At 30.9% G+C, this 17,455-nt stretch overlaps 1 protein-coding gene across 3 annotated transcripts; it reads right to left on the reverse strand.

The window, feature by feature from the left end:
* Nucleotides 1-344: 344 nt before the first annotated feature.
* On the reverse strand, nt 345-8,322 carry TpnC25D (Troponin C at 25D). 3 transcript variants are annotated; one of them, XM_088230655.1, is made up of 5 exons: nt 8,163-8,320; nt 4,748-4,919; nt 3,093-3,195; nt 1,206-1,354; nt 345-535 (listed from the first exon to the last, which is right to left on the reverse strand). In XM_088230655.1, exons 1-5 carry the CDS (start codon nt 8,163-8,165, stop codon nt 507-509), a joined length of 456 nt encoding a protein of 151 aa, XP_088086781.1. In that variant the 5' UTR covers nt 8,166-8,320; the 3' UTR covers nt 345-506. The 3 variants fall into 3 exon arrangements, 2 of the variants coding, with proteins under 2 accessions (XP_088086781.1, XP_088086780.1); XM_088230654.1 differs by lacking the exon at nt 8,163-8,320 and having other exon boundaries at nt 4,748-4,928; XR_015823017.1 differs by lacking the exons at nt 345-535; nt 1,206-1,354; nt 3,093-3,195 and adding an exon at nt 3,746-4,243 and having other exon boundaries at nt 4,320-4,919; nt 8,163-8,322.
* Between the last annotated feature and the right edge of the window lie 9,133 nt (nt 8,323-17,455).

Genomic DNA, 17,455 nt, shown 5'->3' on the forward strand with positions numbered 1-17,455 from the left:
AATAAAGCATCTTAAAATTCAATATTACTTCAAACCCAAATCTTTGTAGACAGATACAGGTTTTTAACCTTTTCAGGGTTATTATTTAGAATCTAGATGGACACAAACAATGAACTTTTTCTCTTAGCTAAAAGGAAAAAGATCTGAGGGTAAGGGAATACAGATTTTTGTCAATAACGGAGCTTAAGACCTTTGGGTAATTAAATAACAACTTACTATTGTTGATAAAGTTGTTAAATCTTAAGCAGGTTTTTTTCTTATTACCTTTGTTTTTTAAATGAGTATACTCGTATATGCCCTTTTGACACTGTAGATATTAACTTAGTTAAAAATGGTTAAATAAATTTGAAAAATATTTACAGATTTATTAACAAAATAAATATTACAAAATGTTCATATTATTCTATAAAATAAATAACACAAAGGAAAGTAAGACAAATTGCGCTAAAGAAATTGTACAAAAATAGTTGCTTGAAAATTTTATATCTATTGTGTTGGTCAACCTCTTAATCTCCGGTCATCATCTCCATGAACTCTGGAAAAAGAAAGAAATAAAAAGTCAAAACATGGCAACCAAATAAAACTCGCAAATGATTGTATTATCTTATTCATTATTTTAATTATTACAATGCCCATATAACGTAATTGTTAAACATTTGCCTCTTGATTAATGGCAAACAATTAAAATATATCTTTGTTCAAAGTTTATCAAATTTATTGTTGTCAAAACACTTGACTCTCAAAAAATAGAGTTTTTTAAATAATAAATTCACTCGATAACGGATATTACGTATAAATTGCACGATGTCATGTCATTGGAACACACCTTGGCCTCTGATTATCCCCACTCAATTTCCAAACAAAACCTAATATATTGTAGGTACTAGTAGTATTGTTGTATAGTACGAAAAGAACAATGAAGAAGATAATAATATTGAATGAACTTAATTTGCATAAAATATGAATGAGATAAATGGCGACGGCGAAGAACGAAAGTATATTTTATTATAATTGATACTTCTAGGGATTTGACGTAAGGCTAACAAAATGTTTACGCGTAATAAATTATTTTGATGAGTGTTGAAAGCTTTTATAACATTATTTTGTGCCTTTTAGAGCCTCATACGTAAAGAAGCGGGAAATTTTACATAGGTACAATATTGCATAAATACAGATAAACATAATTTTATTTCAATTTAAATTACCGTCAAAGTCAACAGTTCCTGAGCCGTCAGTATCAATTTCAGCAATGATACCATCCAGATCTGTACTGCTCAGCTTGTCATCAAGAGCGCCCAAGATCTCTTTCAGGGTGGAGGTGGTGATGTAACCGTTTCCTTCACGATCGTACAACCTACCGAGAAAACAGTGCGTGTTAACGACAACCCCATTCAATTACAAAGGGCGACAGGTTTAGTAATATTATATTAATATATTTTATCTAATTTATGCACGCATGTCCAGTGTCTGTCATTGTTCTTTAATAAAATAAATTAAGAAGTTTATGAAGGATTATTTCGGTAGTCAGATGGCAGAAGGGACCATCTGTAATTTTCAAAAAATGTTCAGGAGAGCTGAAATACAACTCAATTTCAAGACTTCAATCCCCAAACTAAAATATTTTAGTGTTGCTTTTTTTATTTTTATTCTATGTGTATTTACTGAAATATTGATTAAAACTTTTGAAAACTAAAACACAGAAAAAAATACAGATGGTCCCTTCTGCCATCTGACTAACGATTTGATGATGCTAATTGAGTAGGCTACTACGGTTAAATCCATATTTTTTTTAAAATGTAATCAAAGAATATTTTTATTTATTTATTCATAATTTTCAAAACAAAAACCTAACTTAAGCTATACACTTGTGGAGCGGTTGATTCAATATTGGTTTGGGAGAATGAGACAATCCATTTTACTTCTACCTAGCTCCACTATCCATTTTTTATAGCCTTTTTAAACATTTTCTCGTTCACTGTCACTATCACTATCTAGTATCACTGAAGTAGGTTATAGATTTTAATAGAATAATACTCAAAATCCCTTTGTCCGAAAGTGGTATTAGTTTGTATTTGTTTAAGTTGTCTTCGTGTTGAGGATCTAGACATTATATTATTTGTTTGTGATGTGTTGTAGAGTTTTGTCTTTCATTTGAATAAGAGTAGTTTTTGAATCTGAAAGCGAGTATTATTTTAGCGTATAATTGTTATGGTGTCATAAGTAAAAAATATAAATTAATTATGTAAACCAATGTAATCAGTATGAAGCTAGGATATCTGTTATATTATAATTAATTAATAGCTTTTGCAATAATTATACCTAATGGAGTCAAGGTAGGTCTGCTTAGTATTGAATTATTTTGTGGAAAATAAAAATGGTGCGAATAAATTTGGACATTTAGCTATTCCTATTTTTTTAAAGATGGCTTCGGTAAGACAATTTCGGTAGCTATTAATATTATAAAAATGACATAATCTGTTATTCTGCATCGAGTTATTATCAATGTGAGTCATTTTGCTCGTAACTTTTACCAAGTTATACTCGTATATACGTGTTTTTGTGGATTTGAGAGACATTTAAAACAAGCTGTTAGAGGACTAATAAATAATCCGGCACGATTCAGCATTTTGTTTTGTTTGTTGTTGAACTGTGTACCAAAAGGTGATTTTTTTATATCGCCGTATTAATCCTATGGTTTAAGTCTGGATTTGACAAAAAATAATCTATAAGGTGATTGAAGCTATTCGGGCGGGTTGACATATTTCCTATTGAATAACGCCAAAAGATACCTTTATATTTTCTTTCGAAAAACTTTATTTAAAACATATCTGCCTGTTTTCTGTCACATTAATTTGCACAGTCATATACATTTTAGTATTTATAATTAATTGAAATTTCAATATTCTAAGCACTCTCCAAAGACGTATACAAATGATAACATATTTTTTTACAAAGCATTGATTAATTTTGATTTAGCATCATATTTATTTTGGATAAAATCACATAACTAAAATTTGCATACCGACCAGTTAAGCGATTTCACAGAAAACAGTTATTTTGATTTATTTTACAAATAGTATGTTAAAATTTACCTGAAGGCTTCCTTAAGTTCCTGTTGCATGGCTTCCGCGTCCTCCTCTTCCAGGAAATGGGCGGCAATATTGCAGAAACCATCGAAGTTTACCTTTCCGGTTCCTAAAATAACAAATTTACATAAAAAAATATATAACTAATTAATAAATCTGACGGTATTTGTACAACAAATAACGTTATAGTCTAGGTAAACTTTTTATATGAGCCATGCGAGAGCCTGCGAATGCCTTCTGAGAATCTTAACCACGCTTGCCTTTGATCTCTCTTTTAAACTACATTTTGACTGGCAATGTGATATGTTTCCATACTTTTTAAAATGATTTTGCATTAAAGAGATTAAAAAAAATTTAAACACACAGCTCCGTTTCATTCTGTTGACCCAGTTTGGGCAACTTATCAAGAAAATATGCGGTGGCAGAAATTTTTTAAGAAGAGGTTTTTGAGCATATTTTTTTATATCACTCTCTCGCAAATGCGTCCCCGATACTGTGTGGAAAAGACAACTGCACGTCAGACTGATTGTGTCTAACTAAAATCGACAAAATCGAGGTCTCGTATTCCTGATATCTGCATCCCTAAACATAACCGATTTAATTTTTTTATCGGAATGAAATTTTCCTCTTTTTTTAAAGAGATAAAATCCACACTTTTTTTCTTCTGTTTGCTTTGAAAATGTAGGTTTTTCATTATGAAATTTATATTTATAGTCTTACGACTCAACAGTTTACGTGTTGACGTGAAATCACAAAATAAATGCAATAAATCGCAACGGAATACAATAATTTAAACAGTCATATAGTCACGAGTATGATTCCGGTAAAAACCTAATTATGTCTCTACTGTCTAAGAATTTCATTTTTGGACCCCTTATATTTAGAAAGTTTTCAACAATAAGATCATTTATATCGGTTTATAATGATTATAAGTGATTATGCGAAGTTTGATGTTTTTATACTATATTTAAGTGAATAACCCGTTGAGCTTTTATTTAGAGGCTTGTTAGCAGGTGGGATAGAGGGGATATGGAAGGAGGTATTGAAAAATACATCACAACCCCCGGAGCAAATGAGGAAAAAATATTTCTTGGTTTTTTTTCTTGCAACTGGCGAGAATCAAACTCGCGACGCCAGTTTCATAATTGGGCAGCCAACTGCGCAATGGCACCTAAAAATCTTCTTAAATTTTTTTTAAATTTTTTTAAAAATAAAATAAATCTTATTTTTTACCCAAATATTTCAATTTTGGTGGCCATTTTCAACGAGTTGTAAATAACTCACTATTATAAAATGAAAATTAAGTTGTGGTAGAGTGGGGTGCGATCCTCGGATCTTTGATCCACGAGTCCATGACACTAGCCACGGACCACAACCCGCCGACTCAAAATTTAAAGCAAAATCTTTAAATAAATATCCAAACATCCGCCTGTCTAATTATTGATTACGATAGCAATAACGATAAAATTATCCGTGATTTTGTCTGGATTCCACTGGTAAACCAGTCAATAAATTGATTGATTGTCTAGAAGTCTAGACAATCAGAACTAACGATGTTATGTTATGTTATGTTAAATAAGTATTTCCTTCCTAAGGAGGTCCTCTGTTGCTGTTAAGATTGTTGATTAGAGGTTGACCTAGTTGTACGAAGTGCTTATTACCTTCTGGGTCATTCTCGTCGATGAGCGCCTGCAGCTCACTGTCATCGAACAGTTGACCCATGGTGTTGAGGATCGTGGAGATCTTCAGGACTTCGATGTAACCAGACTTGGTGGTATCGAACATCTGGAAGGCCTTGCGCATGATGGCCATCTTCTGCTCATCGTCGGAGTCCTGAAACATTGAAGAATGTTCAATTGTTACAATTTACTTATAATGCATGTCATTTAAGTGTATTTTTTTTTGTGTTTAATTAATATTATCAGTTAATATACCAGCAGCCATAAATAAGCTATAAACAATAAACAATAATTTAAGGTTATCATTTTAGTGAATCGAATTTGTAAGTCATTTCAGGCGTTGGTGAGATTATTGAGTCAGATGAATCTCACCTACATCAATAAGGCTGCCGCATTTAACTTCACAAAAAGCAACGTTTAGAAGAATTGAATAAATATTGATGTTCGAACATAGGCAGTGTGGTGAATATATCAACTAAGTCAAAAGCCCTAGACTTTTTCCTTCTCTAATATGTTCTACATCTTTGTTTTAGTATATAAATATAAAATATTAGTTTGAATATATTATTGGGATAAAAATGTTTAAAAAAAAAATATCGTTGATGACCGAGCAGTATTCAAAAAACGTTTTAAAAAAGCAATCTTTCATCATTAAATTCGGTTAAAAATATGTGTTGAGCAAGGTTATTTATTTCACACCACCGCACCACAAAGGTAACATTTCAGGAGAGGACAGAAGAGGAAGGGGGATTATATTTTTAGAATTTCCCGACGATGGCGATGAAGCCGAGTAATATTATCTTGTCATATCGCCAAGATTGCGGAGTAAAGATGTTCCTGCGTGTGAACTATTAGCATAGTTTACGGTCTAATACCGAATACCTGTCACCAGTGGAGGATCAAGAAATGTTTTCGTAGTTATAATTTCACGGTGGTTTCATTTAATATAGGTAACGCATATTTTTTTAAAAAGTAAACAAATTCTTGTGATAGATCAGAATGAAAAAAAACCTTCAAAGGTATATTTATCTCAACACGGAATTATTATTATGTCAACGGGTTCGATTTTGGTAAGTTCCACACTTAGAGTATATACATATACTCTAAGGTTCCACATAAAATATGTATTTCAAATTCGATTTTGCTCCACTATTTTTCATAGTTTAGCTGAAATAAATTCTATATTTTGAAAATGGAAAAGTCTACCTCACAGTATTCGAGCGTTCGTCAACCATACTTGAATCCCCGGGTTCGATTCCTGGCAAGGTCTATATATGTATAAAAAATATTTTAGTGTCCTTTGACTAATAGTTTGATCGTAAGAGTGATCACCTAACAATACGATTAAGATACCTTACAATTGGTGTATTAATACTATTAATGCACTGTCCAAAGAAATTATTTTTACCAGTTACGATGTTTTATCCATTAATCAATTAACAAAGCGCCATTATTTTTTTTCAAATCAGAATATCATAAATTCGTCGGGTACAACTAGGTTTCAAAACTTTTTGAAGGTCGGCAATTTTGAGTTAGCCAATAAAATAAATATTTGCATTTTCCTCCGTGAATGTTACGAATAAGCAAGTACTGATTCATTACAATCATAAATATTATGATTATTTGAATGCATGACTTGTCTATTTGTAGCGTTCGCGGAGGAGGATAAAAAAATGTGTTTTTAGTGGGTAACTTACAAATGTTAGTAATTAGTTACCTAGTTGTCGTGCTTTAATTACCGCGCCACTTGATATTAAAAGTATTATAAACGTTTATTTTTCCCTTAACTTTAATAGTATGATTTTAAACACCACGGATCGTCCAACTAAAAATAATGATTTTTAATAAAAAATATTTTTGGTAAAGTTATTTTGTTTTATTGGCCAACGAGCGCTTTCGCCTAAGTAGGCATCTTCAGGACTGGTAAATCGATTACAACATTTTATACTTATGTCCATTTTTACAAGTTTTTAGGAAGTAAGAACTATAGGCAATTGGAGACAGACAACGTATCTTAATGAAAAATTAATGATTTTCAAAACGATCCTTTTTTGTTACGTAAATAATGGAGTTTTTTCAAGGAATATCTACAAAAAAAAGACCTTTATTATTTTTTTAAATGTTTTTTTTTATACTCTGTTATTCGGCAAAAGTTACTATGCAATACGCCCTTAAATTTAATAACACTAATTTCACGTATGTGTCCTATTACTGACATGACTATCTGTTCTATCAGTTGTAAAAAATGTATTTCGGTAGTATGTAGCATAAAGCATTTCCTTTATAATTGATTCCGTACATATTTTCTTTTAAACTCGTGATGTTTAAAAGCAATTTTAGTATTTACATATGAATAAATAAATATATCGGTGTATAAAATAAAACCAACTTGTCTATTTATGAAACAATAATGAAATGAACGTTAGACGATAGTATTTCTATTATTTTTTCTCTCGTTTTGTAATTGATGATATCCCTCCCGGGTTCGATGACAAATGGAACAATAATACATTGTGATTCTTAATTTGTATAATTTTTTTTTAAAAAATATTTCTGATTATCTTTTTTGCATTGTATTCTTTGAAATGTTATTATTTATTACAATTACGTTTTTTTTCTAGATTGTTATTCTATGTCATTATGATGAATAAATAAATAAATAAATATAACGAATGTTTACATATTTTTCACTCAGCTATAACTTATATTTTATGAAACTGTTTTAGACTAATGGTATTGAAAATTTTTTAAGATGGCGAAATTATAAAATACGTAAAAACGTGGGCGTATTATGCGTGCAAATAAATATCATTAAAAATATGGCAACGAATATACAATTCAAATAGTAAAGTAAGATAACATTTATGAAAGTTTTTCCCGATTGTAAAAAATGTACAAATAAGTAACGAAAACAACATTATTGATAAAAAAAGAATAACAGACAAAATTAGGAGATAGTGGGAAGGAAATATGAGGAATTTAATAAGGAGTGGTAGAAGATGAATGAAGGAAAGTGGGAGTGCATTTTTTTTAAACCACACTACAAATAAAACTGTAAAAATCAGCATATTATACTATTAATATATTCTGCCTTGCAATTAACTGATTAAAATTTTCGATTTGACACACCCAAATATATATATATATATATATATATATATTAACAACACTATTTCAAAAAAGCCAAAAAAATATTAAGTCACTAGTATGTAGAATATTTTTAATAGACCCGATGGATTATTGTTTTCTCTCACAATTTGATATTCAAAAATGCCACTTTGAACAACATTTCTTCACTCGTTAGAAATTGATATCACTACTCTGGTCTTGGCAAAAAGACGATTCACTGACGTTTAGAAGGATGCACAGGACACACATAGTACGGGAAGAGGCTCACCATGGTGACGTTGGCGGGAAAAGCAGCAAGATCACTCACGCTGGACCGATCTCCAGACTCCTTTTATATGGGACCTGGCTCGTAGAGCGTACGAGGGGACTAGGCTATTTTATGTATTCCAGGTGATATTGCCATATCACCACAACAAACCGATGGTAGGGATCTCGAACATGGATTTTTAATGATCGTCATTCGTCACTGATACGTCTTCAGCACATTCACTTGACATTTGATGATCGTCATGTGTCGGCGACAAATATCGAGTATGCTTGTAGGCACCTTTATAAATACAATTAAAAGACAATGGTATTTATCATTCTTTAAGTTATCACTTTAAGTTATCACCCAGGGGGTAAAATACTGTACTAGGCTACAAACATTCGGACTTCTAGAAATACTGTTGATCAAGCCAAGAAGGTGAATGATATAATTAGAAATGTAATTTCAAGGATGGGATTATAAACACATTTGTACCACGGTTTATGGCGTATTTAGTACGTAAATACGTTCATAATACCAGCTCGGATGTTTACTAAAAGGTAAAAAAAATCCATAGAATCTATTCCAGATAAAACTCATTAGGTACCTGATCCCACGTTCCTCATCATAAATATAATAAGCATTGCAAAAGTATATTAATTAATATAATTATTTGTACAAGCTCTGTAATTAATGGTAATATAGTAATTAATGGTAATATGGATTTCTCTTATTAGTGTTCATATATATATTCATTAGTACCTATATATTTTACATTTATGTATTAATTATTTTTTTTTTTTTCTTAAAGTTTAGTTTTTTTTTACCAGTCTTTTTTTGGCTAGCTGGAATATATTTTTTTAGCCATAAGCCTACCTAAGTGCATGTATTTTAGTAGTTTTAATAAATAAGTGACTTTAACAAGCTAATAACATTTCATGAGCTCTGTAAATGCCTAGACTTCCATATTCCTTCTCAAAAATATTTCCCTATGTTGCAAAAAATCAATCTTAATAACATAAATAAATTTGAAAAAAAAACATCTCATTCTCTAGCTTTTTTTTCTTTCGACCTTTCATAGGAGGTAATTTAACAATTATAATTAATTTAATTAACAAAAAATAATGAATCAGAGAATTGAAGAAATAATCATTTTTTGTCCCACTTGCACTGTCGCAAATTAATAAAAAAATTTCAATCTAGCCATAAAATTAGTTTAAATAAAAGGTCACTATAAAATATTCCTCAGGCTGCACATTTGAATGATTAGATAATAAAAATATTATCTTTATTTGGCATTTGAAATAAAACACATTTAAGTAGCACATAATATAACAAATAATGTATATATTAGAAATCATATTTATCGATTATCCCCAATAGTACGGTACAATGTACTATGTGTATTTTCGAATGTTTGTCTATAGTGTATCTATCTATGTTGGTAAACCCGTACCAAGATATATGAAGTTGTATGTGTATGGCGTGGTATCGGTGAGGTATCGCACCCGTTTTATAAAAAAAATTGTAACGCACACATATGCAAAGTTTATTGAAGATTTGAGTGGACTGTAGTATACGATGGTCTTGATATTTTGATTAATGGTGTTCTTTGCGTGGCCATGCTGTCACATAATTTTACATATGCTTAATACATCTCCCTTATTTTTTTAAACAATGAAGTCATATTTTGCCATAACAGGACAATATTGTATTATTATTTTAATAAATTATTATGAAAAACAGATTAGTAAACAGTACATGTATATTTATAACACAATTTTTTAGTTTTTAAATACCTATTTTCAAAAATATTTATCTTTTGTTTAACACAACACGTCGTTACAACACCGTTTGTAAGGTGATTTTTAGCACGGTGTTTTAAGAGTTAAAATAATGACATGTCAAGCCTAATATGTGTGCTTTAACAATAACATTGCATTCACAACAGCCACCGGGGCTGCTATTCCAAACGATCTCGCGGCCGTAGAAAAAGTTTTTATAGCGCGTATTTAATATGTAAAAGTGTTATCTACGACCTCGAGGGAGTTATGTTAAATCGTCCATAAAGTAAAATATAATTTTTTGTATGAAAATGTGTATATTTGTGTGTAAAAACCAAGTTTAATTACAGGTACTGACGATAATCATTCGAATATTCATAATCTGTAAAATCTGTCTTAATCATCTTTTTTTCTCATTATCAAATCAAATGCAATTTTACAGTTCTACTTTCTTTCATTCATCCTCTACCACTCGGCGTCACATTCCTCATTTATCCTTCCAACTATTTCCTTGTGTTGAGCTTTTTTTAATTTATTTTTATCAAGAATATTGTTTTAATTAATAAATATGTATTTTAAAAATAGTTTAAACCGTCGTTTTATTTTGTAAAATTTTAGTGAATACATATGTTGCAGCCCCTACAATGCATTCTTTCATTTTTTATATTTCTCTAAGTATAAACAACTGATTAACTTACTTAACCGTTTAAGTATAAGCATTGTTATCTGCTTGTATTCCATGCCCATAAAATGTGTATATTTATTTAAAAAAGGACCTTCTTCGGCAACCTGTAGTTGATCATGTTTTGAAAAAAAAAAAGTCATACATGCAAAGAAATTTCGATTTTACTTTTTAGACAATTGAAGATAACTTAATTTCTTCTTCACACCGCGTTGGCGAGCCATCCACGTGACCGTGTCCACAAATAATACAGAAACTGAAAATATAATGGGTTCATGAAATATTCGTATCTACCTCGGGAACATCGTTCAGGAATTGTGAGAAACGGACTGTATCCGCGGAAAATGTAGTCTGTCCCTGGTGCGTCACTTTTGCCTTCTACTTCAGGGTTGTCACTATTTTTCATTGAATGTATATATTTTATTTTTAAAATTTCTTTAAATACAAATAATAAAAAGTAAAAAAAACCTAACGTAAGTATCCTAAGAAAAAAATACAAACATGAACGTTGATAATAATATGTAAAATAATAAAACAATAAATTATTATCATAGTTTCCCATATTTTTACGACTAATGAAAACATCGCGTCTTTGTGATTTATAATTAATTCAGGATGTAGGTACAGTAGACAGCATTAAATTAAGGATATCGGGCTTAAGAAAAAGACTGCTGACCTAATTCATACAGATACCGGACACGTGCGACAGAGGCAACGCTCTACAAAGTCGGCAGTCTCTTGTATTTATTTTGTACTTTATTTACTCCCGGGTACTGTACTTACACTATCTACTTACATGAAAAAATTCAGCTTTTTAAAATATGTACGTTTCTTACAAATATTTTTTTCTGTAGAAAATGCAAAAAAAACGGGAAAATACTTTAAAAGAATCCGGCAAATATGCGAAACTAGTACCTATAAGATGTTATAGATAAAATTTTCACAGAAAACCGTTATATCAAATAATAAATGCAAAAAATATTTATCTAGCATTTCAATTCCAGGGCCCCGATTACCATAGAAAGTTAACATTTATCTTCAATTTCATCTACAAAGGAAAATTGAGTTTTCTGTATGAAAAGCACAATAAACATACTCATATTCGTACAAAATTATCGGTTCTTCTTTATATACAGTCGAGGATAACTCTGTTAACTTCCCATTGTAATCGGGGCCCTGATGAAACGATTGATTGCATTACATACACGCAGGTACCAAAGTGCAAAAATAATTACGCACACAATTCATTCATTCGACGTTCCTGTACATACTATTATAACTGTTGTCAAGAAATAGGCATCTTTATTAGAAGCATGGCATGCATATAAGCTGCTCGAAAATGGAATAATCTAGTCACTATTGTCAGAGACGCCCACTGACGTACAATATGTTCATATACCACTGATTTTCTCAAATTTAACGGATTGGGTAGATAATATCCCCGCCCTTATGCATATATATGTAAACTGTGTACGTGTGTATATAAAGTGTGAAAATAGATTAATAAGAGATTTATAGATTCCATTTATTTTTCCATACTTTTTCTTTTAGCTCATAACTCGTATAAGTAGATGTGTAACTAATTTATGATAACTTAATTAAAAACAATTGATCTGTTTATTTTTTATATGCGTTAATTGTTTTTTTTGTGCGACTGCATGTTATCTAAAGAATAAGTAAAAAAAAACATTCAAACTGTCGCAGCACTACTTTATTAATTAAGCTAATAGTGTGTTTTGGATGTGGGTAGCACTTACTTTGTAGTTCATTGTTGTATTTTAAAGGAATAAATAAAATGACTTTGTTTTATGAACCACTTATTTATCATCACAACCGACTAGTTTCGGCAACTCACGTTGCCCTCTTCAGGGTTATATAATGACTAAATTTACATATACGTAAAAGAAACAGTGAACAGTAGGTGTCGATAAGGATAGAGGTGGGGGTGATCTTAGAGTATATACATACTCTAAGGGGGTGATTGTGTTTAAGTTCACTGTTTCTTTTACGTATGTATATTAAGTTCAACGTTTCTTTTACGTATGTATATTTTAACATATTACAACAGAGATGAAGAAAATTTAAGAGAAGGTAATATAGAAGTCCAGGAATCTACAGGGCTTATGACCTGTCAATGGCTGGTTTAAGTGGCCACTTTACACACTGTGTAACATTCACTATTTTGCCTATATTTGAACATCTATATTCCTTCAATTCCTTCATCTGTTGATGTTTGTGAAGTTATAGAGCTGAAACCTTTATTTATGCGGGTGAGATTCATCAAATTGAATTATTTCACCTACATACTAGGCAACGCCTGAAAATATTATTTTTTCCATTTCTATACTTCTTCATGGACCAGGTAATTTATCAACAATATTTTGAGTTTGTCCAAATTTTTGTAGACAAGGACTGTATATCTAGTAATTATATAACCCTGAAGAGGGCAACGTGAGTTGCCAAAACTAGTCGGTTGTTATAATAAATAAGTGGTTCATAAAACAAAGTAATTTTATTTATTCCTTTAAAATAGCCAATAGGGCTTATCTCAGCATATCTCGCACACTTGATGTAGGTATATAACAAATAAAATAATTATATACGAAAATTGGCAGCCCTAGGTAAGTAGATACCTCGCAGACGCGAGAAGGAATTATGATTTGAAATAAATGAACCACGATAACGTGCCAAGGTAAGGATCTACACATGGCGCCTATTAAATATATTAAGTGACCAAACTAATCCAGTCTATCTATCCAGTCTAGCTTATTTTTATTTTAAATCTTCAAATGCAAAGAATAAGTACTTTGGCGGACTTAATGCTAAAAGCGATATTTTCCAGCCAACAAAAGAACAGACATGTCGAAGAAAGAATTGGTCATAAATATGTACTAAAAAAATATTTCATAATATACGTCATCATATAAAGAATCCAAATTAATTTTAAAATAACAGCTGGTTTTAACGGAGATGTTAAACATGCATTAAATTATACATATTAAAGGATTAGGAATATGGGATTAGATAATAAGTTTGAAAGGAGACAGGAAGAGGTTTTTTTCTAGAATAGAACCCAAAAAACTAGCAATTCAAAATAAGTCATATCAGCAATTTCAGCCTATTAAAAAAAAAGGAAAAAAAAATAGTTTTTGAGGATACAAATAAATAAATTTAAATATTTGAAAATGTTAAAGAGAATACACCGGAACCTCTTTTTATACGGCTTCGAAATAACACGGTACGAAAAAGAAACGAAACTTTTTTTTAAACATTAATTCGTCAATGCGTAATCCGTTATTGGAATTCCTTACATAGGGTAAAGTAGACAATGATTGCCCACCCTATAGTACTGGCCTGCTATCACTTTGATCGCCCTTTTTTCAAAAACACATTTAAACAGTTGACCAAAATATAAAAAAATGACTTGTTTTCAATACAAACACAATATTCTACTTTACCGTCAGAAAGCGTGACGTTGCTGAGACATGAAAAAATATTTTGTGAAGCTCGCCGACCTTTTTTTAATATATTTCTTACGGAATTTGTTAACATTTTACTTTTGTAAATATGTTTTGTGTTCCTTAATTATGTTTTTTTAATAATAAATTCATGTTATTACTGTTAAACAGTACCAGGGGGTAGTCAGTTAATTTCTAACCTAAATACCTATCTTACTTTAGATTTAACTGGGTGGGCAACAACTGTCATATAAAAATATTCAGATTTTAATGATTGCCCAGCCGGACAGTCATTGAAATTTGTGGTGGGCAATCATTATATTTCGATTTTTGTTTCTTTCAAGAAGGCAATTCAAAGTCTGTTGAAGAAATGTATCAAAATTGTATAAATTCTTTTTTATTGAAATTTTTAATTTAACATACATTTAAAAATAATTTTGGCTAAAAAAGTTATTGTAAAACTTATTTATTTTTACGTGTGTTTTTTTTACATTTTTAGCTTAATGCAAACGTTTTTGTATTTAAAAGTAGTTTAATTCATAGTTTTTTTTTACGATAATACTAAAGTGGGAAATCACTATCTTTAGTTGTGGCAATCACTATAAAAAAGTAAGCAATCACTATGATTTTATGAGCTTTATTTTTATTGTTAAAAAATTATCACTTTAATACAGTGGAAGCGATTAAATGCAAAGGCATAAGAAATAAATTGATGAAGATTTGATGCTAAACTCTTTTATTGTCATTGGATGAGTACGGTCAAACCTACAACCATTTAAAGTCAAAATTTCCTTAAGCGGGCAATCATTACCTACTTTACCCTAGCTTTTTTACTTACTTGGAGCAGGGAAGGGTGATAGTTAATCTTAGAGTTTATATATCTATAAACTCTAAGTAGTTAATAATCTTAATTACATTTTTTTAGTAATGTTAGATTTTTTGATAATATTTTTTTTCTTTAAATCCCGAATTGTCTTGTCTATAAAGATTTGAACATACATGCAGATCTTCTTTTCTGTCGTTCCTCAGTTCTGAGGGTCTGATTGTTGGTACTCTCCTCAGCCATTCCATCGACAGTGCGTCTCCGCCCTTCACGGCTCTGCGCCCTCTCCTGGTCATAGGGTCACCCGTAACATTGTTTTCACTCGGTCGATCCATCGAGCTGCAGCTCTGTCACCGCTTCTTCGTCCTGGCCCACTGCCCGTGATTATTATTTTCTCCAGATTTTTTGGGTCACGTCTGCTGTGTCCGAAGAACTGCAGAATACGTTAGCAGCATGATATGGCCGATAGGAGAACTTTTACGTCGAGTTCTTCCAGTATGGTATTCTCAGCATTCGACGCCAACACCACATCTCGAAGGCTTCTATTCTCTCCTACTCACGTGTTTTAACTGTCCACGTTTCTGCGCTGTATAAGAATATCTGGAAAACAAGCGCACGTACTATGTAGTTTCCTTCGAGATGAAGAAATGAAAAACTGCTTTGATAATGGAATATGCAACTCTAGGCATGTTCGAGCTTATGACAGATTAAAAATTTACTGATTTAAAAGATAACTTTACATCTGAGTTACATTTACCATTCTGCCTATGTTTGAAAATCCACATTTATTCACTTCTTAAGTCTAATTCTTGCATTTTTACCCTATTTGTTAGTTAGTATAATTAATCGATATAATGATGTACAAATTACAAAAAAGATAGAGAAAATTTTAGAAAAGGAAATGTTTGTCCGTCTAGGCATTCACAGGGCTTATAACCAGACATTGGCTAATTTAAGTGGCCACTTTACACAATATATACCATTTACCATTCTGCCTATGTTACACACTGCGTAAGGTAATAATAAATAATTTCTTTTTTCTATTTAATTCATGTAATTGAAGGTAGAATTTCAATCGAATTCGGTAGATCCTTAGATTACTTACAAAACCCGTAGATTTTTCGGAAAATTGGTAGAGTTGGCAACGCTGCTTGCATCTTATGTCAGTTAAGTTACAACGAACGTTATATATTTTCTGACATTCCAGCTTTAATTGATTTGTTTTTTTTTTACTTTTCTGTGTTGGTAAACCACAAATATTTACTTATTATAATATAAGAACTGACTTCTAACCGTTATTGTTTACAAATAAGCTTTCTGAACAACTTACGAGTTTATAATGCAAAATTCAATTCATTTACATACATTGAATAGTTTATTTATCCCATGAAATGTTCGTAATAAAAGCTCGCGTCATTTCTGATAAGTGACGTCAGTGCATTAAAATATTTTCACTAAATTTCAATAAAGACGCTTCGATACTTCTTCGCTCTCCCAAAATAAATTTATATGGCGTTTTATTTTTAACAGAACGGCGTGCCTACGCTATCTTGTATTTTGAGTATAACTGTTTAAAATTTGGCATTGAAAGCTTTTCCCAATATGAAATTTCAGCAATATTACAGCAGGATTTTTGTATCAGGAATGATAACTAAATATTTATATTTTTTGTTATTGACACCGTCAAAATAATATGATTTTTGACAGTAAACAAATTTTAAAAAATTCATACATATTCAAGAATTCTTGTTAGATTATTCTTAGTTGAATTTATTTTATTTGTTGTATTATAAAATATTAATTTATGATTATACAATCGACATCAATTTATCGGCTTGTAATTCTGTGACTAGAGCCTTGGATTCAAAGATTAATGGTCCGAGGTTCGCACCCTGCTCTACCACAGTTTGATTCCCATTTTCTAATGGCGAGTTGTGTACAACTTGTTGAAAATGGCCACCCTAATTTATTTTTTCTAAAAGAAATACTGAATTCCAGTTGTTTCTATATTTTATTCAAATATTACCTTTATTTCATACTTTTATAATAAAAGAGAATACGAAATATAATTGCAATTTACTTCAACAGAGAGGGTAAACATACTTGAGAAGGGAATATGGAATTCAAAGCATTTACATGGCTTATTACCTATCACTGGCTGGTTTATTTATTTATTTAAACCTTCAAGTACAAAGAATAAGTACTTTAGAGGACTTATTGCTAAAAGCAATATCTTCCACCCAACCAAATAACAGACTGGTCAAAATTTTGTACTAAAAAGCCATAAATATCTGGGTGAGATTTATCTACCTGATTAGTTATCATAATGAGCTGGGTGAGATTTATCTACCTGATTTGTTTCACCAACTACCCGACGCAACGCCTGCAAATACTTCTTTTTATACCAGTTGATTTAACAATACTTTTAGAATGTCCAAATGTTTGTAGATTAGGCTGGATTTCCTTTCCTTATGTGAACTAATTGCAACAGAAATAAAAACTTGCTTGAGAATGGAATATGGATATCTAGACATTTACAAGGCTTATAACCTGTGACTGGATTTAAA

Source organism: Micrasema longulum, unplaced genomic scaffold (assembly GCF_059751315.1).
Source record: "Micrasema longulum isolate JH-2025_06_02 unplaced genomic scaffold, ASM5975131v1 h1tg000802l, whole genome shotgun sequence".
Lineage (NCBI taxonomy): Eukaryota > Metazoa > Arthropoda > Insecta > Trichoptera > Brachycentridae > Micrasema > Micrasema longulum.